We start from the raw sequence: 24,663 nt of genomic DNA on the forward strand, positions 1-24,663 counted from the left end.
GCAAGAAGCTGGATGCTAATCTGAGACTTCAGAGAGGTAGGGGGTGGGTAAAACTGCTCCATGATACTAGTCACACAAAGTACATTTGTTTACATCCACAAAGGATTTAAGTATGTTTTTTAAAAATGTAATTTTCTCTAAACTGAAAAAGAAAAGATCAGGATCATGGAAAACAGGTAAAGAGTATCAGTCTAAGCCAGATATCTCTAGATGGTGCTGTGCCTTAATTAGAATCACCTGGGAGCTTCTAAAACTCCTGATGCACACTTAGTACCCCCGCATTACTAAACCAGAGTGAATGGGCGTGGAAGGTACACAGCAGTGGTTTTAGACATGTGCAGCCAAGTTTGGGAACCACTGGCCCGGGCTGCCATTCTCAACCTTCAGTTCAGTCGCTCAGTCGTGTCCGACTCTTTGCGACCCCATGGACTGCAGGCCTCCCTGTCCATCACCAACTCCTGGAGTTTACTCAAACTCATGTCCATTGAGTCAGTGATGCCATCCAACCATCTCATTCTCAACCTTACGGGGACATTAGCATCACCTGGAAAGCTCCTGAAACTACCACTGCCTGTACACCTACCCTGAACCAGTGAAACTGTAGCCCCTTAGGCCTGTCACTGGGTTCTTGATCATTTTAAAGCTCCTCAGATGATGACAACGTGTATCCAGGGTAGTGAACCACTAAATTGGGGGAAAGCTGGTACATAATTACACAAGGGATCAATTTTGGTTTTTTTATGGCATTCTTTTATGGCTCAGGGCTTCCCTGATACCTCAGTAAAGAATCCCCCTGCAATGCAGGAGACCCCAGTTCGATTCCTGGGTTGGAAAGATCCGCTGGAGAAGGGAAAGGCTGCTCACTCCAGTATTCTGGCCTGGAGAATTCCATGGACTGTATGGTCCATGGGGTCGCAAAGAGTTGGACGTGACTGAATGACTTTCACTTTATGACTCAGGGCCATAAAATGAGTCCTGAGTTTCCTGGTAGCCAAAGTAACTAGAAAAACTACATAGTTGAAATAATTCTTGTCTCCATCCATCCTGCAAAAGCTTACCAGTTCCTTGGAAGAAACCAGGCTTTTCCTCCTAGGTCTGAAATACATATCTTGTTTGAGTCTTCTTACAGGAAACACTAAATGGTAAAGATCACAATTTTATCAACACCTCTACAGCACATGACGTGAGGCAAGCTTCATGCTGTAGTTTCTCATAGTATGCCTTAGGGAAAGCCCAGGGCGTGACCCCAAAGTGCAGGCAGGTGCAGACTGCTGTGGTGGGGGCATGGGCACAGAACCCTGGAGACAGGGCAGGGGGAGGAAGCAGGATACACCCCTGGAGTTCCCAGATGATAGAGCCTCACCTCGAGATAAAGTCCAGAACCCTACACTGCCTGCCAGTAAAGAGCCTGCCTACAATGCAGGAGACCTGGGTTCCATACCTGGGTCAGGAAGATCCCCTGGAGAAGGGGATGGCAGCCCGCTCCAGTATTCTTGCCTGGGAAATCCCATGGACAGAGGAGCCTGGTGGGCTACAGTCCACGGGGTTGCAAAGCATCCGAGGCGACTGCGCGACTACCACTTCAATACAAGGTGTGGGAAGGGTGTCCTGTGTAATTAGAAATTACAAGTTTCTATTTAAAATCTGAAAAAAGATTACCTTTCCCCTCATAGAAAAAACCATACAAAACTTGACGAAGACCTGGCTAGCGAGGATAAAGGAGCGTTAACTCCTGTAGAAATCACAGGCTTGTTGAAGAGCACGTGGGGATTCCGTGTGGGCCTGTGTGTGTGTGTGTTTGCAAATCTTTATGAAAAGAAAAATAATGTAGATCTGAAAAGGTCACAAAACTTTGGCCTGGACAGAAGGTACAGAGAATGGTCTTTTTAACTGTTCCTCCATAAATGTGATTTTTTTTTTTTCTCGGTTGGGCTTCTGTGGCATCTCAGGCCTGTGATTTACTGGCTCACATGTGGGGAGAAGGCTTCTGAGCATGGTGTTGACGCCAAGGGGCTTTGTCTGGAAAGAAAATCCAGCGTTCGCACAACTTTAAGCCACAGCCATGTTGTCGGGAGGCAAAGGAAAGCTTCCATTAGGACGGGTGTTTCCCTTCGTTTGAAAACGAGCTAGATACTTAGAACAGGAGCAGCAGTCGGGCTCGGTTGCAGGGAGGCTTTGGGACCACGTGATTTCTTTCTGAAACAACTGACTTGAATGAAAATCCTAAAGGCACCCTGTGAATACCAAAGAGGGCACTTTGATGTTTTCTTTTCAAAGGCAAATAGCATGTTCTACTTTTGTTTCCTTTCTGAACCCACAACTGTACTTAACCACGAAATGTAAGGACAGGCTTCCTGAAAAAGTCGAGTGACTAATTTCTCTCTTTAGTCTCTGGCGTTCCTATACATCTGATGGATTAAATGAACTGCTTGCTGGAGAAACAGTAGCCGGGACGTGGGAAGAACCCCACCGTGGCTAATACGACGTCTTAATAGCTTGCCTCTGCAGAGGATAACCTTAAACTTGAGTCTGCGATTTCACGTTGCGGATCACGAAGAGTGGCCTTTGGCTCAAAGAGCCACGCTATCGGTTTTCTAGGGGGTGGGCGTGTACTCAGAGCGGGCGCCGGGTCGGTTTTGTTCCAGGCAAGGTTGACGCAGGCAGTGGCGACTCGCGGCCACGCCGGGGCAGCCTCTCCCCGGCCGCGCGGCCCGGCTCCGGGGCGCCCACAAAGCCGCCAAGTTGGGCTTGCCGGGGTTTGCCAAGAATTTAAAGGTGTCCAGAAACATCCATCTTCTCGCCCCCAACCCCCTTTAACAATCACGGCGGGCCCAGGGTTCTTCGTAGAAAGACCTCGGGGAAGACAAATGGGACTTTCTTGTAGAAAATGTCTCCAGCGCCCCCAAATGCCCAGCTCGCCCGCTCCCCCAAAGCGGAGAGGAGGGTGGGTCTGGTCCCAGGGCCGAGCGCCCGCGCTCCTCGGAGACCCGCCCCGCGGCCGGGGGCGCCAGTGGGGAGCCGGGGTGGGCGTGGGGGGGCGAACCCCGCCAGCCCCGCGGCCCGCCCCCCAGCCCGGCCTGTGATTGGCTTGGGGGGCGCGTATGCCCGCCCCGGGGAGGCGGGGAGGGTCCCCTCCGGGCGCCGGGGCGGGAGGGGGCGGGGGAGGGGGCGGGGAGAGCGGGGGCCGGGAGGGAGCGGGCGCGGGGGCGGGCGCGCCGGCTTCCAGAGCCCGGGGAGCGGGCTGGGCGAGGGGCGGAGAGCGGCGGGCGCGCGGGAGGAGGGAAGCCCAGGGGCGCCGCGCCGCCGCCGCCGCCCGCTGCACGGCGCGCTCTCGGGAGCGCACGGTCCGCAGCCTTCCGGGAGGAAGCGGTGCAGGCAGCGGCCGAGGCGCGAGCGCTCGGGCCCCCTCACCTGCGGCGCCGGGCCGGCAGTCCCCTGAGGCGGCGGCGGAGGAGGGGAGACCCGGCCGCCCAGACGCGCCACAGCCCAGCCGCCCGGGAGCGCCTCCGATCCCGCGCGGGGCGCCGGCTCCATGGCGACCGGGCTCGGGGAGCCGGTCTACGGACTTTCGGAAGAAGAGGTGAGCGGCGCTCCCTTCCCCGCGGGACTCCCCGGGGAGTTCCCGCCCGGCGGCGGCCGGCGGTGGGCACTGGGACGACCCCCTTGGACGGTCGTCTCCCCCCCAACCCGCGCGCCTGCTGGGGCACCCCAAGGGCGGGCGCGTCCGGGGGCAGGGATCCCGGCGGGGTGCTCACAATCTTCCGCCCGGCGTCCCCTCCCCCCGGCGCAGCGCACTGTTGGTAAATAAAGCGGCGCGAGCTGGGGTTCCCTCGGCGCTCCCCGCCTTTGGGTGCGAGGGGGGCGCGTGCGGCTCTGCGCCCGCGGGTCCCTGTCCTCCGTGCCGCGTCTCTCGGGGCCGTGGGGCAACTTTCCGCCTCTCGCCCCTGCAGCCCTGGAGTCCATGATGGGTGTCGCGTTTGGAGAGACCCGCGCCGCGCGGGGGAGCCCGGGGCCGCGGCGGAAACCTGGATTGTCTACCCCCCTGGAACTTTCTCATGATGGTGTCAGCAAGTGCTCTGCTGCGTGTGTGTGTGTGCTTGTTACGGTGGGAGCGGGTGAAACCTTGTGAGCCGTGCGTGTCCGACCCTCCGTCTTGCACAGTCTGAAGCCGAGAGAGTGCATTTCGGAGTCTTTGGGATGGGAGGGGGAGATCCCGCATGGTGGCAGGTGCTGCTGGAAACTTGGAGGACGCTTGCAGCCCTGCCATTTTTTTCCCCCTTCCTTAGGATCCAGCACCTCTGGGGTGGGTGGAAGGAGGAAGCTCCATTGATCTTTTTTTATTGATGAAGCCAATTAAGTAAGCCACGCCCCCGAGGCTGTCGGCTTGCCTAGAAAGGGCTTTGTTTTTTACCCTCAGTCTCTCCTCGCGGGTTCCCACTCCCCCCTTTTGAAGCGATCCTGCTAACTCACTGCCCAGCCCTCTCGCGACCAGCCAGGCTCGGCCCTTATTGGTGTGTTGCGCTGCCAAAAAGAGGGGTGGGAGGCTGTCGCCGGCGCGGCGTGACGGGCAGGCTGGATGGAGCAGGTAGGAGGGGTTGGCCATCTGGCCGGTGCGCTCTCAGGTCTGGCTCCCCTTTCGAGAGGTGAATTTACAACCCATGAGGCATTACTCAGCGGGGAGGTATTTCCTATCCTGGTTGTGCATTTCATGAAAAGTTAATGCCTGCAAATTCAAGGATTTCTGGGTTTCTCTTTTTTCCCTCTCCTTTCTTTTCTGAGATCCCCTTTTTCTCTGGTGATAGGGGTGGGGTTAATAGAGAGGCTCTTATCTGAGACTCGACAATGTTACGGCTTCTCTCCCGTCATCTTTCCTATTCTGGTTGTGTGTGTGTGTACGTGTGCGCGCGCGCGCGTTCCGTGTGTAATGAAATAGGTGTCTTAGGGTGGGGAAAGTGTCGGGGGTACGTTTCAAACCCCTCCCTCCTTTAACGGTGCTTGGTAAGCTTGCTGTGGTATTGATTTTATCAAAGAGTGATCGCAAAGCAAGTGATTGGCATTTCCGATCATTTTGCCATGCTGGACTTTTGTAAAATACCCCCCTTTCCGTGCAGTTAACCGAGGGGATGGATGAAAAGTAGCTTTGTTTCATTTACCCAGGGGGATCTCCTCTCCTCTGGTTTTCTCTTTGAGGAGCTTTCTCTTTCATTCTCTACTTCTCCATTTAATTAGTAGCAGCAATAGAGGGCCGGCAGTGAGCTTTTAGAAAGGTGGTGAGATACACATTCCCAAACAAAGGGGCAGGAAGTATTGTGGGGGATAAAGACGGCTGCCTCTCATCTTAGGTCTTTTTTTTTTTTTAATTACATGATTACTCTTAAAATCCTGGGGAAAAAAATGTTTTCTAAATGAGCATTTTGGGAAATGCAAGTGGGTAAATGAATCACACGCGTGTCAGTGTAGTCTGTGCTTTGTCTGCATTTACAGCTCGTGTCAGAATCGACCCAGAGCACCTCACCACTTTCGTCTAGGTGAGTTAATTCTGGTGATCTTGACTGGTGTCTAGGGTGAAACTGAAGGATGGAATGTAAACAGAATCGAGGTGTGTGTGTGTGTGTGTGTGTGTGTGTATGTATGTGTATAGTATGAGTGAATTCACTCCTTCATGTTGCTGGAGGGGGATTTGGGGCTGTATGGGGAATAGCAGGAGGTGATGGAGACATTATATTGATTGATTGAGCGATGGCCAAGTTGCTGGTACTGTTTTGTTCTACACACACTATATTCCAAAAGACAGGTCACAGCCATTTCAGCTTCTCCTACTAGGGGTGGCTCTGATGACTTCACGTGTGTGCCGTATTTGCTTTTTATGGGTGGTTTCATGCTGTCATGTCACCCTTCGGAAGATCAGGGATTGCCTTCGTAGAATATTAACAAGAAATGGTTGAATTTGCACAGCTTGCTTTGTCTTCCTGAATTAGCCTGTGTTAGAAAACAAGGGGAAGATTCGAGCATCTAAGAGCCCAGTGGAACAAACGTCTTCCAAAGGCATGCATTTCTGCTCATATGGCCTTCAGTGGGTCATCATCACCCAGGAAGATACTTTGATTGCCAGGTGGAAGAGTCACCTGATAAACCTCTTAGCAAAATAGGCCTTCGTCCCTAGCAAATTTCATAGACGTATGTTTGTGTGTTCATTGGAGGTTGATGAAAAGCATTATTGTGTGTTTGGCGGGCACTGAGTTGTGCCCTGCCACGGAGAGGCTTTAGCTGTAGGTAGCGCTGGTGATGAAGCACTGCATTAACCCAGAAAACCTCGGGATGCCAAGACAGAGGGCATTGTTCCTAGGTCTGTCCAGCTTGTCGAATGAAAGGGATTAAGTACGGGCTTTGCTTGTGTGAGCGCATGTGCTGTTTATTTTTTGTTGTGCCTTCCTGGCCAGGGTTCCTCTGGTAAATTATGGTTCATATTCACCAGATCCAAATTAGGTCCATTTAGGTAATCAAATTTGAAATTGCTATCAGATGAAGGACTTTGGTGTTGGAGGGGTTAGCAAATTCACCAAATTTCTGACTCAGGGCCCAGCATCAGATTTGGTTTGGAGTCAGAACAGTTTGGACTAGTTTCTGCATTTGGCTTAGTTCCTTGGTGGTTTTTTGTTTTTGCTTTTTGTTTTTGTTTATTTTTTGGCAAGCTGCAGCACATTTTGGCACAGTCTACTCGTGAATATTGCTGTTAACCTTCTGGAATATTTTATTACAACATAAAAATGTATCCTTTATTTATGGGATTTTCTGCTGAGTGAAAGTTTGATAGCTTTTTCCTTAGGTATGGCATTAAATTTTTTTTTGATGGTTAGAATGAGGCAGACGGCATAGAGATGAAAGCCAGCCTGACATGGGATCGTACGTTGCCTTCCCTCTTTATTTCATACAAACAAGGATATTCTCTGTGGCACTGTGTTTTAGGCCTTTATATGCTTACTGTCTCATTTAGTCCTCATAAAAACCCAGTGAGGTCTGCTGTGATTTACAGTTGAGGAGTGGAGGCTCAGAGAGGTGAAGTGACCTGCATAAGGACTCACAGAGAATAAGTTGTAGAGCCAGGATTTGAACCTAGTTTGAGTCTACGACCCTCATTTTTAACATGCTCCCTCTCTTCCAAGTATCCTGAAAAGTCTTCAGAGCTAAATTATTTAGGATAAAGTAAGATACGGAGAAGACAATGACACCCCACTCTAGTACTCTTGCCTGGAAAATCCCATGGACGGAGGAGCCTGGAAGGCTGCAGTCCATGGGGTCGCTGAGGGTCGGACACGACTGAACGACTTCACTTTCACTTTCCACTTTCATGCGCTGGAGAAGGAAATGGCACCCCACTCCAGTGTTCTTGCCTGGAGAATCCCAGGGACGGGGGAGCCTGGTGGGCTGCCGTCTATGGGGTCGCACAGAGTCGGACACAACTGAACTGACTTAGCAGCAAGATAGACATAAATGTCAAGGGTTGTAAACTGATGGCTTCCAGGTCAAAATTGTCCAGGGACCCTGCTTAGTGTTGTCTGTGTCGTGTTTTAAAGCCCGGGAATTTTCATGGAAATGGTAAAACTCTGACTCACTGGAGCCGCATTCTCACCCGGCGGCAGTTAGTGGATCTGAGTTGTGGCTCTTAGGATCATGGCAGCTGTGGTGTAGTTGCCACGGTCTCCTCTGCTCCCTGTTGGCTTAGTCATCTTGCTCATTTGTGTATTACCCGCTTCACGAGGTATAAGCTTGACCTTTGACATGGATATTATCTGGTCTTTACTCCAAGGTGCTATCAGTTTTAAGACGTACTGCTATTTCATGCACCACTACAAAAAGAAAATTGCTTTCAAGCTGTGATATACTGTTGATTTCATGAAGCAACATTATTTTAGAGGTGTAAAATATGAAAACAAGGGTGTTTTAGAGTTCCTGAATTACTCTAGTTGGAAGCCTGGGATAACCCTGGATCATCAATTTCAACATTCACCGCCCCTGCCCTGCCCTCCCCTGTCCCCCTTCAATCTGTGAACAATTTTAAGTCAACTGCTAGTTAAATTTTTGCTCTTCTTTGAGAAAAGCGTTGGACCCAGAGGAAGGCTCTTAAGTGGGCATTAGCAGAGGAGAAACGGGCAGCCTGGGCCACCTGACCTAGCCAAGTGTGAGTAATTAAGAAGAACTGTTAATCGACAGAGGGTGGTCCACGTGTGTTGTCAAGAGACTGCTGGCAGACCACACAGGCCATCTTTGCAGCTGTGCAGAAACGGGCACAGGACTGCTTTCAGAAATCAGTTTGGGTATAGTGTCTGGATCTGAAGGGCGTTGTGAGAGGCTGGGTCCCCGGGAATGTAAGCCTTGCCCTTCCTCCCAACTCCAAGTGCCTGAGTCAGGCCTAGCCCTGCTGGTCAGCGAGCTCTCTGCCCAGGACATGGGCGATCCCGTTTACACCTGTGTCCTTACCGCTGGCATTTGAGAAAGAAACCTTAAAAAAGAATGGGTTTTGTGGTGACATTTGAAAGCAATTTGAAAAAAAATATATATATATATATAATTAAATATAATATTAAATAAATATATATTCTTTAATATAATATTAAATAAATATTATATATATGATATATAATATATTTTTGTTCAATATAACGCATTGTTTTAAATTCTCTCTGTAGGTTTTTCTTTGCTTCCAGGAGTCTGTAGAATTTGCAAGCAATTGACATTTTAATGTATATTCTGTTTTAGTTTTCTTGAATGTTTATTATGTCATCACTGAAAAGTAGTGTCCTTAAGGAATAACTTTTTTTGGTCAAAAGCATAAAGGGGTAAATGAGAGTCCTCAGATGATTGCAATTTCTTTTCCATGCAGAATGCAAATTTAATTTTATTTTAAAATTTGATTATGTATTTTTGGCCTTGCTACGTGGCTTGCCGAATCTTAATTCCCCGACCGTGGGTCGAACGTGTGTCCCCTGCAGTGGAAGCTTGGATCCTAGTTACTGGACCACCAGGAAATTCCTAGGATGCAACTTAAAGGAAGTGGTTGAACGGGGCCCAGCATCTTTGTTTTCAGTGCAGTGAGTGCCCACGTCCCCAGGAACCTTCCTTGGAAAGCTGTTTGGGGATTCTGGGAGCATCAATATGTTTGATACACCTCAGGAAAAACATGAAATATCTCAAGGAAGAAATCCTTGATGTTAAGAATGGTTTTAGAACTGTATCACAGCAGTACTTTTGAGTTCCTGCTAAACTGCTTCTGCATGCCCCCGAAGGGAAGAACCTTCTTGTTCATTGCTAATTAATAACCTTTATGTGTTATGCCGTTATTTATATCACGGTAAAATGGCACCCCACTCCAGTACTCTCGCCTGGAAAATCCCATGGACGGAGGAGCCTGGTAGGCTGCAGTCCATGGGGTCACGAAGGGTCGGACACTGAGCGACTTCACTTTCACTTTTCACTTTCATCCATTGGAGAAGGAAATGGCAACCCACTCCAGTGTTCTTGCCTGGAGAATCCCAGGGACAGGGGAGTCTGGTGGGCTGCCGTCTATGGGGTTGCACAGAGTCGGACACGACTGAAGCGACTTAGCAGCAGCAGCAGCAAAAACATGGTACTATGTGACTTATGGAAGAAACAAATTAATTCCTCTGTGGTAGATTGAGATCATATTAAATTTCTAATTTTGAGTTAAGACGTTTAAGCCAGCTTTACTGCTGCTCTTAAATTTTGGGTCCTAGACAAGTAGCAGCAACCAAGAGAGACCCTAAGTTGAGTTTTTAGACTTTTTGATGCAATAGGTCTTTGCTTAAGTGATTCTGTCTTACTCATACATTTGTGAATTGGTAACAAAGCAGACTACACAGTCTTTTGACAGTCTATATAAAAGAGGATTAAAATAATGAATCAATCATATAAAAATGATAAGTGTTAGAGTTGTAGAATTAGCGCAGGGCATGAGAAGTGTGACAGTGTTACGTTCTGTTTTTATATTGTTTCTCTTCCAGGTCACAGTATAAGCAAATATATTTCGTTTTCCAACTATAGGTGGCAATATTTGTACTGTTTCTGTTTAATGGTATTACTGTTGGCTTGGGAGTTGTTTGTTGGTGGAACATAGAGATGGGAGGATAATTTAGAGATGAGGATAAAGAACCTAGGTTTAGGAAACAGTGTTTTCCCAAAAAGATCAGTTCTTTACTAAAAACAAAGTGATGTTTCTCACTGTGGGCAATATCAGGAATCATCTGTTTTCTAGACTTTTCAAGATTCCTTTTACCCAGAACATATCAACATTTGAGGGAAGCGCAGGCGTTTGGATTTGGGGAAAAGCCCCCACAACATATGAATTGCACAGGAAAGATCTTTTTCGAGCCAGCCTCACATCCTTTCTTCTTGGGTGCATAAGGACTTCTGAATAATTCCATCTGAGTTGCACAGACCATTCCATAATGGCCATCACTGACTTTGAGAAGGAATTGATAATCGTCATGACTCCTGAGTATTGATTTGCTGGAGATATTCTTGGTTCCTGAGGCAAGAAGGAGGCTCAGGTTCTAGCAGAGAGAAAAGCAGTGAGTCAGGATCTGGGACATTTATTTCATGAAAATGTAAGATATCGTTATAATCATAAGACTTTGTTCTGAACCCATGTGGCCTGAATGCTAACTTTATTTTAATAGTTTTAGGTGAGAAAAGCCATATTACAAAAACGAGTCTGGGGTAACAAATTTATTTTTTTTTTGGGGGGGGGTAACAAATTTAAATTTGACACTTTAGTCGACTTTTTGTCCCTAATTTCAGAATCCCATATGGATTCAGAACTGGCCGAGTTTAATGGCGAGGGTATCAGATTCCCTTGCTGTCATCAGACTCACTGCTTGGTGTCTTCTTGGCAGGCAGGCAAGCATCCAGCGAGAGGCTTCGTATTCTTTTTATGCCTCCTGCTCACTAGGAAGAAAGGGCCATTCAAAGGTGACTTAGTGTAAAATGCTGCACGTGATGTGAGGTCTATCCTACGCAGAAGGACCTTGGCCGGGTTTGTAGGGTGGGTGGCCCCAAGAACGAAATGAACTTGCCCAGGGAACAGTCCCATTCCTGGTTAGGGTCATGGCCCATCTCCTGGGACTCCTCAGGACTTCCCAGATACACTGTTCTTCCTTTGGAAAAGACCCTGATGCTGGGAAAGGTTGAAGGCTAAAGGAAAAGGGGGCCGCAGAGGATGAGATGGTTGGATGGCATCACCGACTCAGTGAGCAAACTCCAGAGGATGGTGAAGGACAGGGGAGCCTGGCATGCTGCAGGCCATGGGGTCGCAAAGAGTCAGACTTAAGTGATTAAACAACCACCACCAAAGATACCCTGCTGTGGCGTTTTGGTGGGTCCTTGAGTTGCTCAGGTCACCTCCGTGGTCACTCCTGCCTTCCAGGTGGAGACGATGCGTTCCATCTTCTGTGTGACTCGGTCCCTGCGGACCGAGGGAGCAGACTCAGGAGGGGATCCTGTGGAACAGCCACAAAGGCCTGAGATGTGCCTCTGGTGAATCTTTCGTGTGTGTGTGTGTGTGCGCCTCTGATTCTTGGTCTCGCCTCTGTTCATCCAGTTCCCATGGTTTAATTTTACTTCCCTGTTCAGCCTCATTTGAGGCACGGCTCTTCCCAGCCTCCTCAGGTGCCGTTCTGGGTCGCGCCTTGGGTCTTTTAAAGCATCTCATGAGGCTGGACGTGCCCTTGTGGGTTGCTGTGGTGATGAGGTGGCCGCAGTGAGAAAAGATGGACAGTGCGCTCCCACCTGTCCAGAGGTCACTCAGTTGCCCCAGGTGAACATCTGTTTTAACGTTTTAAGCTTCAGAGTTAAACTGTTTCTTTGTGATCTGTGCTTCCACTGCACATTTGGTCACCACATTAGATGTCATCAATTCGGGGACTCCGAGGCAGGTAACCTGTGAGTGAGTGAAAGTCGCTCAGTCGTATCCAACCCTTTGCGACCCCTACAGTCCATGGGATTCTCCAGGCCAGAAGACTGGAGCGGGTAGCCTTTCCCTTCTCCAGGGGATCTTCCCAACCCAGGGATGGAACCTAGGTCTCCTGCATTGCGGGTGGATTCTTTACCAGCTGAGCCACCAGGGAAGTCCCTCCACCAGGTAACATAGCAGAAGACAAACTCTCTACTAACTTTTCCTGTTGTTTAGCTGGAGATGTTTGCATCGAAAGTGTTAGTTTATTTACATGTATTAGGTTTTGTTTTTTTTTAGTGCTGGAAGACACTTCGGTTTTCCCAGAAAAATGAAAGCAAGCCTACACTGCTTAGAGACTTCTTGTGCTTTGTGAGCACTCACAAAGTGGGTGTGTGTGCATCCCGCTAAATTCAAAGCTCTGTGTGCTTACGACTCTCCCAGCTACCTTCAGCTCCAGAATGGGAATCTGTTAAGAATCGTGTGCTTTTTCTAAGCCTCCATTTTTTCTCTCTCAGTTCATCAGTGGTTTTATCTTCGGGTGTCATCAGAGCGCCAGCTTCAACTTAGGCAGTTTGGTTTGGAAACGGGAAGGAGTGTGGGTTTCTTTTCTTTCTTTTAGGCAAAACTGAGAATCAGTTTGCTTCCTTTTATAGTTTCTTCTAATTCTTTTTGTGCTTTGTATGCTGTGTGTGATTATTGGAGGCGGCTGTCATTACAGTCAGTCAGGTGGTTTTTAAACTTTGAACTGGCTGTGTCTCCTCCTTGCCTGTTAACTCCTGAGGATAAATGAACGTGGTTCTTGGATGGAGCTATAACCCAGAGGGAGCTGAACTCTGTGGGTTCTGCAGTATGTTTATGCTGATAATTAAGAAGTTGATATGGGCTGTGCTGCCTGCCTTTGAAATAGGGGTCTTAATTGTCTGCATGTTATTAGCAAAAGAGAACATTTAAGCTGGAGCTAAAAGCTTTTCCTTCTCTGCTGGGAGAAATGAGATGGAGAATGTTATTTATTGTGCAGCCACGAGGGTGGCAGAGGGGTGGGGAGAGACCGAAGAGTGTTTAATAACATGGAGATGTCAGTAATATAATAAGTGGAAAAAGTAGGTTACAGAACAGTGGGTGTGCTGTTTTTTCACAACAGTAGAATCCTATTGTGGTTTAAAGTGTTTATGCAGAGGAAACATGACCAGGAATGTAACCAACCTGTGATAGTGATGGCAGTTATCTTTGGGCAAAGGGATTGCCGTTACTTTGGGTTTTATTTCTTTACTTGCTAACTGTTTTGTGTATTTCTACTACGAACTTTTCTTCCCCCACTTTAATGTAAGAGTGAGTCTGAAAATGAAAATGAAAATGAAATGAAACCTCCCAAATGTAGATACCTCAAGCTTTGGGTAGATGGATACTGTCTGATGTAGATACTTCGAGCTTTGGGCAGCTGGGCAGTGTTTGCTGGGTTGGGCATGCTCTGTCAGCAGCCCCCTTTGTGCTTTGGATCCGAGGACATTGAGGTCATTGCACTGCCAGCGGCGCCTCCTAGGAGCCTCGCATGGTGGGAAGCGGAGGGGAGAGGTAGAAGGTTGGTTATTTTTTCAGAAAAAGTGGATGTTGCATCCGATTCTTTTTTTCACCCAGCAATTTGCAAACCAGGTGTTTCAGTTTCTCTACTATGGACGTGTACGGCTTGCATTTTCATCCTTCAGGGTCTTGTGGTTGCTCAGAAGTCGTCTGAATCTTTAGTAGTGTTCTAACTTTCTCCTGCGTGCACTATGAAAAGTGTGGCCTGTGATCAAACTCAAATTTGTTTCTATTTTGTTTTCTTGGGTTTTGAGTGAGAGGTTTTGTCGTTATGTTATTGCCGCATTGAGGTGTTATCCAAATTGAGTGTTTAGATATCAAAGTGATAACTACAGATAGCCATAGTCTTAGGCAAAAACAATAGAGTGGCCGGAAGCTCTTCTCTGTTTGCCTTCAGGCTGAGTAACGTCCCTCAAGTCTCAGTGCTTCCCAGGGTATGTTTCATGGTGGTTCCTTCCCGAACAGAAGGACGGGGTTGGTCAATGCCATGTAACAGCAAACCTGGGACGTGTCTTTATCCCCCCTCCCCATTCGGCCTTTAGTATTTCTGAAATAAGGATGCGTCTTCCAGTTGATAAGTGTGTTTCGTGTGGTAGTAGGTCCTTCACTAGCTTATCTCCCCCGCATCCCTCATCCTCCCCAAAGTCAAAGTTGGCCAACCTTGTGTGTGATAGTAGATTCTTGGTGGTTGTCACAGCAACTGCAGCCTTAATCTCTCTTGTTCAGTTATGATGTGTCTGTTAAGAAGCTCCCACCTGGACCGAAGGACGCGTGCCGGCTCAGTGGCGTCGTCAGGGAATCAAGTCTGTTTTTCACTGCTCCTCTGTCCTCAGCCTGGCCGGGTTCACAGCATTTGTTGGTCTGAGGTTGGCTGCCAGTGGCAGTTAGAGCTTTGTTCTCTTTTTCTACTTGCAGAGGGAAGATAATCACCTCCTGTGGCTTTCTGCTTAAGATTAAGAAAATCTCGTTCCCATAATCAGCCAGGAAATCTCCCGTTGTGTCTCTCTGGCCCACAGAAGCTGAGATCTGAGCATCCCTCAGCCAGCCAGTGGGAAGGAGGGGGTGGGATTACCTTTATTGTCTTACTGGTCCTGCCCTTGCCGTGATGGCCCACAGTGCACCTGTTGGATATCGTCCACCTTCAGAAATGTCCATGGCCTCATGGAATTGCACGCTGCCTTTCCCCAGAGAGGCGGCCCAAGTATTCATTTAAGTGTTGCAGAGATCTCTGGGTGATACCCTGCCACTTCTGTCCACCTGAAAGTTTTTTTTTAATGTCTAGTGACTCTGACGTAGTTGGTCACTAGATCTATCCAGCCTCCGGCAGCAAAGAAGGAACAAGATTTTACAGTAAACCTCTCATTTGGAGAGGGAGCAAATAAGGAATCTCAGGGTATGGTTGCTGGTGGAACAGGAGTAGCAAGGAGCTCTTTCGTTGCTCAGCCAGTCCCGCCGCTTCTGGCTCTGCTGTGGTGTGTCCCCGTGAGGGTCTTCCTCGACCCCTGTGTCCTGCAGCTGTACCTGGATGGATGGGAACCAGTAGAGCCCCCTCCTCTGGGGCCCTGCTTGGGTGTGGGCTTGGGACTTCAGAGTGGTATGTCTGGGGGTTCAACAGCCGAAGGCTAGTATCAGTTGAGTGGAATACTTGGCAGTATTGCTCCCATGAAAACTTAGATTCCAGTTTTTTTTTTTTTTTTTGCTTCTAGTCGATTCCACGGGCTGGTAAATGACAGCCAGTGATCTTACCCAGATGAAGTCTATGCTTTGGGAATTTCTGTGTCTTAGTGACAGGTCTGTATGCCCTGCTCATCCTATCGCTTCTGCCTCGAGGTGATTTGAAAAATAGTCTTGAATGAAGAGGCACCAACTTTGGGTAACAGAGAGCAGGGCACTTAAACTCACTTTGCTCAGAAAAACCTTCTCTGGACTGGGATTGTGGAACTCACAGGACCCTCTACCTGCCCTGGCCCTCTTTGGACATTCCAATTTTGTTTATAGTGCAGTTTGTATCACAAAATGTCTGATAGTTGGGGATGCTTGATTACAAGCAACAGTGACCCACTCTGATGAATTTGAGCAGAACGGGATTTACTGAAGGCATTTTGCATAGCCCAGAAGTACCTGTCAAGCTGGAGAGTCAGGCCTGGGCAGTGGTCAAGGATAAAGGGAAGCTGGACACACAGAATCGCAGCCAGAGAGCCCGCAGGGAGCATCCGACAGGGCCCCAGGGACCCTGGACACTGCACGCTGCCTCCCACACTGTCCCCATCCCACTTGGCTGCCTCGTGGCGGGCCTCTCGCTGTAACTGCCTCAGCCCTCCTGTTTCCTACTTGTGGTGGGCGTCCTCCCAGCCACTGTCAGGCTCAGTGATTCCGTAGGCGGAGTCCCAAGACCCGGAAATGGGTCCACTGACAGTTAGAGTTGGTTGCAGCAAAAGGATAGCAAAGCGAAATCACTAAAGGAGTAGAGGTGCCCGGAGTGACGTTGGAGATCAGCGGGGAGCTTCCGGGAGGCCTCCTCCAGGGGGTCGGCAGGGCGTGCTCCATTCCTCTGGCCACTGCTGGGACCACGTGGAGGAGGTGCTGTCTCCCAGGGCGTTTGTTAGAGACCCAGTCAGCGCCCAAACTTTTTGTTGGGAACGGATTGTCAGTGCCCCTGCCTACTGCTACTGCTACGTCACTTCAGTCGTGTCCGACTCTGTGCGACCCCATAGACTGTAGCTCGCCAGGCTCTTCTGTCTTGGAATTCTCCAGGCAACATTACTGGAGTAAGTTGTCATTCCCTTCTCCAGGAGATCTTCCTGACCCAGGGATCAAACCCACATCTTCTGTATTGTAGGCGGATTCTTTACGACTGAGCCACCAGCTGCTAAGTTGCTTCAGTCGTGTCGGACTCTGTGAGACCCCATAGACGGCAGCCCACCAGGCTCCCCCGTCCCTGGGATTCTCCAGGCAAGAACACTGGAGTGGGTTGCCACTTCCTTCTCCAATGCATGAAAGTGAAAAGTCAAAGTGAAGTCGCTCAGTCGTATCTGACTCTTAGCAACCCCATGGACTGCAGCCTACCAGGCTCCTCCATCCATGGGATTTTCCAGCCAAGAGTACTGGAGTGGGGTGCCATTGCCCCGTGCATACTACCTACTAAAATTCTAGCTCCTGGGAGGAGGGCAGGTGTTGGCACAGACAGTCTGGGCACCCTTCACCATTGGGGGCACATTTGTGTTAGTGGACAGAGCTGTGTGCATTCAAGTTCCCAGAAGCCAGCCCAGAGCCAGTCTTGCAGGCGCACTTGGGAAGGACAGCAGCCTCAGGCCCCCTCCACTGCCTCTTTTCTGCCCACTCTCCCTTGTGTCTCTGGCGGGAAAACTCCAGGAGGAGCCTCTGACTGGGCTCACCGCCTCACTGCTGGGGGGTCTGTTTCCTCCCTCTTAGACTTTTGGTTTCTATTGTGGAGGATGGCCCCAGCCGGCCCCGGAACTTGCGCGTGGGAATCCCCAAACACAGGAAGTGGTTTCTGATGCTGGGAAGTGCAGCGTTTCTCCTCCCAGAGTCAGAGCCTGGGTGGGGAGTGAGGCTGAGTGGCCTGAGCCTCTGCCATGTGGCCATGAGGGAGAAGCTCTGATGCCTTTTTGCAAATTTCACCTCCTTGAGGGGGGCAGAGTGCCCCCCTACCCTGTGCCGTGGAGGGGTCCATGCTCTCCAAGAACCCACAGTACGACAGGGGTTCAGTGGAGACCTGAGTGAGGGGTTGATGGCTACTCGAGGTTTGTGGACAGAATATTCCAGACTGGGGGAACAGGGTGAGTGGATAGCAGATACAGAGGCTTGAGGAGCAGAGAGAGAAGCAGGGTGCCTGGGGCGTGTGGGGCGGGGGTGTGGACAGAGGCTACAGGGGCTGATTTGGGGGGCTGGGTTTTTCTCAGCAGAGTTGCGGAGCCATTGGAGGGTTTTAAGCAGAGGAGTAGCAGGATCTAATTTGTGAAGTGCCTCTAGGGAGAAAGGATTGTTGTGGGAAGGACATGAAAGAAAGCAGGGAGACCAGTCCGGAAACTCCAGTACTGGTTGGTTGGTCGGGAGGTGATGGTTGGCTGGGGTGTGAGGAAGGGCATGGTGCCATGTGGTGAGGTGGATGGGTTTGGTGTGTATTTTGGAGGAAGTGCCTGGGTCTTGATAGATGTATATGGAGTTACCACCCAGGGTTTTGGTGTGAGCAGTTAAGTGGTCAGTTACCTAATAATAAGGGAAAAGGGGAGATCCAAAGGTGTGTTTTGATTAGGTTAAGAGTAATATACCTGCTCGGGCTTCCCTGGTAACTCAGTGGCAAAGAATCTGCCTGCCAGTGTAGGAGAAGCAGGAGGCAAGAGTTCGATTGCTGGGTCAGGAAGATCCCTTGGAGAAAGAAATGGCAGCCTACTCCAGTATTCTTGCTTGGGAAATCCCAAGGGCAGAGGAACCCGGGGGTGCTGCAGTCCATGGGGTCACAAAGAGTCAGACATGACTGAGCACGCACGCACTCTGAGGGGAAAAGACCAAAATGGACTCAGAACGCGCACACTAAGGGGATAAGACCAGAATGGACTCAGTACACCAGCAATATCCTCCTGCCCAGAGAAGGCCAAATCATCGTGTGCCTGGTGATGTGAACAGAAGTTTCTGTCTGCAGTTGAAAAGGTGTTGGAGACATGAGTTGAGACATCAAATATGACGTAGCAGAGCTGCGTGGAACTCCAAGGAGCCAGCTTGGTGGCAAGGAGCATCATTGGGTGTAGACCTAGTTTTACACTTGTACAAATGAAATATCAACCGAAGAACCTGAGTCAGCAAAGAAAGGGGCTTTGAGAATGTTTTACCTTTTGAACTGAACATCAAGCGTGAGAAGTACTGTTCTGATGAGTTCACAGTTCACGTTTTTGGATTCTCAGACCTTATTTCTCCACTCGAAGCCCTTGTATAGTCTTAGATTTTGTATATTGTTCTTTCATAACAAGCACTTGTCTTGTTAGAGTGAGGCTGGTCTTAGGACACAAAAAGATTAATAATTGCAGGAAGGGGCAGGAGTGACCTGTAATGGACAATTTGATGAATGGGATGAGGTGGGTTGGTAAGTCCCAATGTTGGTAATATCCTGTTGCTCCAGGGAGGAGGGACTTCCCAGGTTCCAAATCTTTTTTTTGTTTGTTTGTTTTTAATAATTAAATTGAAGTATAGGAAGTTCCCTGGCGGTCCAGTGGTCAGGATTCCACACTCTCACAGCTGAATGCCTGGGTCTAGTCCCTGGTTGAGGAACTAAGATTGCATATGCCACAAGTCCTGGGGTGAAGCCAAAAAAAAAATTGAAGTATAGTTAATTTACAATATTGTTAGTTTCAAGTGTACATCAAAAGTGATTTAGTGATACATACATATATATGTATGTATATATACTTTCGGATTTTTTTCAGGTATAGTTTATTACAAGGTATGGAGCATAGTTCCTTATGCTATACAGTAGGTCTTTGTTGTTTATCTGTTTTACATCTAGTAATGTGTGTATGTTAATCCCAAACTCCTGCTTTATCTCAGTTTCCCAGTCTTGTGGTGATTTTAATACCTGGGCAACAAGGACATTGTGCTTCTTTGCCAGGTGACCTTAATTCTGCAAAGTGACGGTTTCAAGCAGATATTCTGGTCTGGGCAATGGCAGTTTCAAGGATTCCTTTGGCCTTTAAGAAATCTGTGGAAAGTAAAAACCAGTGTAAAATAATCCAAAGTGCCCTTCTTCTTTGGAGTGTATTTGTATTTTGAGGGGGTTTGGAGAAGCAGGAGATCTTTTCACTTGGAATTTTAGGGAAGGAGGATAGTTAAGAAGAAAATCTGAAGTAATGGTATAGACTAGGAAAAAGGAGGGGAGGTCTGTATGGCATGAACAAATAAGTGTTTTGTTTTTAGACTGGCTGATCTGATGAGATTGTCCAGTCTGAGGTTCTGGCTTGCATGGAGCGGACACGCACGAGACCTGATGTTGTGCTGGGGACTGAGATGGTCAGTGACACACAGCCCCCGCTCCGAGGGACGGTCTGATCTACTTGAGACAGGCATGTGAACAGCAGCCCCTTGTGGTCAGTGCGGTAGTAGCGGTAACTGTGTAGGAGGGCAGTTGAGTCTGGGCTATGAAGGTGGGTGGAAAAACTGGTGTAGGTTTTGAACAGTGACATCTAAGCTGAGTTTTAGATTAAAATAAGCCAGTAGTTAAAAGTTGGGAACTTTTCCTGTGTTGGGTGCTGATGCGTATATCTGACAAAAACTAACTTGCAGACTCTTCACAACAGCTCTTGAAGGTGGGTATTTTGTAAATTCTTTTTTTTTTAATATTTACTTATTTATTTGGCCATGCGGGCTCTTAGGTGTGGCATGTGGGATCTAGTTCCCTGACCAGGGTTTGAACTTGGGCCCCCTACATTGAGAGTGCAGAATCCTAGCCACTGGACCACCAGGGAAGTCCTGGAGGTGGGTACTTTATCGCCATCTCACAGGTGGGCAAACTGAGGCACAAAGAGGTTGGCTAACTTGCTCGAGGGCCACAGAGCTAGGAAGCGGCAGAGCCAGGACTTGAACCGAGGCATTCGGGCTCCAGAGCCTGTGGGTGGGACCAGCACCTGGGGGGTGTCTCAGGGCAGGTCTCCAGGGAGTGGAGAGGGGCCACCCCTGAGGCCCGAGTGGCCAGAGTCACCGGAGGAGGTGGTTATCTGTGAACAGCCTTGGGGACCTTGTCAGGGAACCGGGACTTTATCCTGAGGCACTGTGAGAGCTTGTGTAGAGCTGTGCTTTGCTCATGCTCACCTCGCAGCCGGCAGAAAACAGACAGGGAGGTGGACCACGGTGGGCGGTCCCGTAGCTGGCTGGGCAGAGCCGGTGGCCGTGGCCATGGGACTGACCACGTGGGGGTGCAGGAGGCAGAGAGTAAATGCCACAGGTACGTGGAAGGCAGATGGCGCTGGATGTGGCTACTGACCATTTGGACTAGAAAAAGGGAAGACTCTAGAATAACCATCACCACCCCACCCCTCCAGGTTTGTTTCGGGTGACTACTGGATGGGAGGAGAAACTCTTTTTTAAATTATTTACTAAATACCAGGTACAGTGGTTTTAAACTGGGTGGTAAGCCCCCCTGACCCCCCAGAACCTTTGGCAGTACCTGGAGAGGCTTTTGGTGGTTAAAACGTGGGAGATGCTCCTGGCGTCCATGGGTAAGACCAGGGATGATGCTAAACACCCTACAAGCACAGGAAGGCCCCCACGGTAAAAACTTAGCAGGCCCCAGTGCCAGTAGTGCCAGGTTGCAGAAACCCTGCTCTAGTGTGCACCAGTTTTACACGATTATCTAATTTAATCCGTCCACCAAACACGTGGGGTTCTTAAATACTCTTTTTCATGTTTCTCAGACGAGAAAAGCAAAGCTTAGCAAGCGTAGGTGGCTTGACCAAAGCCCCAGGGCCTGGTGAGGGCCAGAGTCGGAACTTGAACCCGGGCCTCCGGCGTCCCGGCGGAGATGTGCCCTTTTCAGTTCGCCTGCAGTTTTGCTCCTCGCAAGGCTGCAGAGGAAGAGGCACGTTGCATTGTGGGGCTCCTTTTTTCTGTCGTGCTGGCTCCAGACTGGAGCAGGCAGGAAGGAAGGTGGTTATTTATACTCAGCTCTGCATAGGATCGAATTTTCCAGTCCCGAAGGTCTTACAGCAGGGAGTTCACAGGAGTTACTGTCTGGATGTCGGCTTTTCTCCTGCACATATTCACATGCACCATCTTTGCCTTTTAAAAACACTGCTGTTAAATTCAGGTAAGATGGAAAAATGATAACTTCCCATTTATTTATAAATTCCTATTTCTTCCCTGTGCATATTAACTATTGCAGCTTTCCAGTGATTTAATTATGGAGTATCCCTTGGAGGAGAGGTTGGGAGGGTCATTCATGACCACTTTGGGTTTAGAGGTAGTAGAACTATTAAAAACACCTTGATTTGCTAGAGGTAAGGAGGCCTTCTGAGAATCAAGTCAGTTTTAGTGTGGTCTGAACTGACTAGAGGGCTTTCTGTAGTTCAAGAGAGTGTGGCGCTTCGATATCTGTCCGCTTTTTAGTGGTGGCTCTCTGGTTTCCCGGCAGCCTTCCTTGGTGGCCTGGGATGATAGAGCCCCAGGGACAGAGTTTTCGCAGTCAAACTGTCTAACGCCAGGTCATTGGGCTTTTCATGGTTGTGCATTTTAAGGTCTTTGGGTGGTGAGCTGAATGAGGCTGCCCTACTGAGCCCGAGATAGGTGTGTGTGGGCCTGATTCCTCCATGTGGACCCCAATCCTGTTAATAATTGTGTCCGGCCTCATAGCACCCAGCGCCTGAGCTGCCGGGCCCATCCGGTCAGTGTGCAGTTTCTGTCCTGTATCCCTCGGAGCTGTTGTCCTGAAAGATGTTGGGGCTCCCGCATCCGGGCAGTGCTTCTCTGGGTGATACCTGTTTGCTGCACCTTCCACTCTGATGCCAGTGCTGCTGGAAAGGAACCGCTTAGGAGTTTGGTGAGCCAACAGCAGGATCTTTAGCTTTCTGTTAGGAGAGTTCATGTATACATAGAAAATCAGAAAAAAAAAAATGGAGAAAAGGAGGACTTCAACTCTACAGTGTGCTGGTTGCTGGCCTGGATTATACTGCATACAACACTGAACTTGAGTGTGGTGTTTCCTTTTCAGACTCCTTGTGTAGATTCATTCCTATAATACAGAAGTAGTCATAGGACATTTTGACAGAGAAATGGCAGGGGGTAATCAATGAAAAGAGCACTTCTAAATTAAGTCCAGTATTGAAGAATAATCACAAAAATATCATGATATATTCACTAATTCAGTGCAGTTCAGTCGCTCAGTAGTGTCTCTTTGAGACCCCGTGGACTGCAGAATGCCAAGTTTCCCTGTCCATCACCAAATCCCAGAGCTTACTCAAACTCATGTCTATCGAGTTGGTGATGCCATCCAACCATCTCATCCTTTGTCATCCCCTTCTCCTTCCGCCTTCAATCGTTCCCAGCATCAGGGTCTTTTCCAAGGAGTCAGTTCTTCGCATCAGGTGGCCAAAGTATTGGAATTTCAGCTTTTAACATCAGCCTTTCCAATGAATATTCAGGACTGATTTCCTTTAGGATGGACTGGTTGGATCTCCTTGCAGTCCAAGGGACTCTCAAGAGTCTTCTCCAACACCACAGTTCAAAAGCATCAATTCTTCAGCACTCAGCTTTTTTTATTGCCCAACTCTCACATCCATACATGACTACTGGAAAAACCAACGGTAGCTTTGACTAGACGGACGTTTGTTGGTAAAGTAATGTCTCTGCTTTTTATATGCTGTCTAGGTTGCTCGTAGCTTTTCTTCCAAGGAGCCAAGTGTCTTTTAATTTCATGGCTGCAGGCACCATCTGCAGTGAGTTTGGAGCCCCACCCCTGCCAAATAAAAGTCTCTCACTGTTTCCATTGTTTCCCCATCTATTTGTCATGAAGTGATGGGACTGGAAGCCATGATCTTAGTTTTTTGAATGTTGAGTTTTAAGCCAGCTTTTTCACTCACCTCTTTCACTTATATTTCACTATATTAATGTTGCTGCTGCTGCTGCTGCTAAGTCACTTCAGTCGTGTCCTTCAGTCGTGTCCGACTCTGTGCGACCCCATGGACTGCAGCCCACCTGGCTCCCCCATCCCTGGGATTCTCCAGGCAAGAATACTGGAGTGGGTTGCCATTTCCTTCTCCAATGCATGAAAGTGGAAAGTGAAGTTGCTCAGTCGTGTCCGACTCTTAGCGACCCCATGGACTGCAGCCTACCAGGCTCCTCCGTCCATGGGATTTTCTAGGCAAGAGTACTGGAGTGCCATTGCCTTCTCCGATATTAATGTTACTGTTACTCATTGCTTACCTGATTTGGCTTAGGTGGTTTTTTCCTGTTTCAAAATTTCCTGATGAGGAATACCTTATTCTAATATTGCTTGCCTTAGGCAGGACAGTTAATCATGGGTTTCCTTTTCTGCAGTGGGAAGACAGCAGGCAAAAATTATATAGTGTTTTTTTCTTTTTTTTAGGCCTGAATAAAGTACACACTCCTGAGAGAGAGACCATCAGTGAGGATTTCATGGGTTGACTTAAATTATTTTTATTATAATGTTTCTTAAAATATATCCAAACATTAAAGGAGGAATGAGCATGTTTATAGTGCATAAATCACCATAACTCTCACTGTAACCAACACACAGGTTCATTACAGATCCGATTCCCGACCTAATTCAATTGAGATTTTTGTTCGGTCACTAAGTTATGTCTGACTCTTTGCAACCCCATGGACTGTAGCATGCCAGGCTCCCCTGTCCTTCACTATCTCCTGGGGTCTGCTCAAATTCATGTCCATTGAGTTGGAGATGCTGTCTAACCATCGCATCCTCTGCTGCCCACTTCTCCTTTTGCCTTCAGTCTTTCCCAACAGCAGGGTCTTTTCCAATGAGTTGGTTCTTTGCATCAGGTGGCCAAAGTATTGGAGCTTCAGCATCTATCCTTCCAATGAGTATTCAGGGTTGACTTCCTTTAGGATGGACTGGTTTGATCTCCTTGCAGTCCAAGGGACTCTCAGGAGTCTTCAAATTAACTTCCTGATTTACATTTTTTTTGTATTTTTTTGGCCATGCCACATGGCATGTGGGATCTTTAGGTCCCCAACCAGGGATGGAAGCCATGCCCCCTTGGGTGGACGTGCAGAGTGGTAGCCACTGGACTGCCAGGGATGTCCTGACTGCATGGTTTTTAAGGTGGCAGGTGGTGCTGACTTATTAAAGCCACAGCTGCCATCTGCGGATGTCCTGGCTGCTGGGACAGGTTTTCTCCCCCTGACCAACCATGTGCCAGGTGATGGTTACTCACTCTGTTTTCCTTTGTTCCCATTATTCAGACTTTTCCTGTACCATGTGCTGTTAGCGCACAGAGACACCAGTGACCTGAAGTCTTGTTATCTGGAGACATAGAGGCATTACCGATGCCCTCTTGATTGTGAAGACAAGACTGGTTTTAGCCCCAGAAGTCATGGTGAGCCCTCCATTACTTAATGTGGCCATGTCGATGGTC

The 24,663-nt window shown here is 48.7% G+C and overlaps 1 protein-coding gene and 1 non-coding gene across 12 annotated transcripts in view; one reads left to right on the plus strand and one right to left on the minus strand.

The window, feature by feature from the left end:
• Positions 1 to 3,224: 3,224 nt before the first annotated feature.
• The window catches only part of NEDD4L (NEDD4 like E3 ubiquitin protein ligase), a 386,984-nt gene continuing 365,545 nt past the window's right edge, over positions 3,225 to 24,663 (plus strand). For all 11 annotated transcript variants that reach the window (XM_059881094.1, XM_059881095.1, XM_059881096.1 and 8 more), the window contains exon 1: positions 3,225 to 3,580. In XM_059881094.1, the coding sequence (XP_059737077.1) occupies positions 3,533 to 3,580 (48 nt within the window). In that variant the 5' untranslated portion in view covers positions 3,225 to 3,532. The remainder of the gene's footprint in view (positions 3,581 to 24,663) is intronic.
• Positions 19,950 to 20,022, minus strand: TRNAE-CUC (transfer RNA glutamic acid (anticodon CUC)). Its single transcript has one exon. It is a non-coding gene; the product is annotated as a tRNA-Glu (tRNA).

This window comes from Bos taurus, chromosome 24 (genome assembly GCF_002263795.3).
Source record: "Bos taurus isolate L1 Dominette 01449 registration number 42190680 breed Hereford chromosome 24, ARS-UCD2.0, whole genome shotgun sequence".
In the NCBI taxonomy this organism is placed as follows: Eukaryota; Metazoa; Chordata; class Mammalia; order Artiodactyla; family Bovidae; genus Bos; species Bos taurus.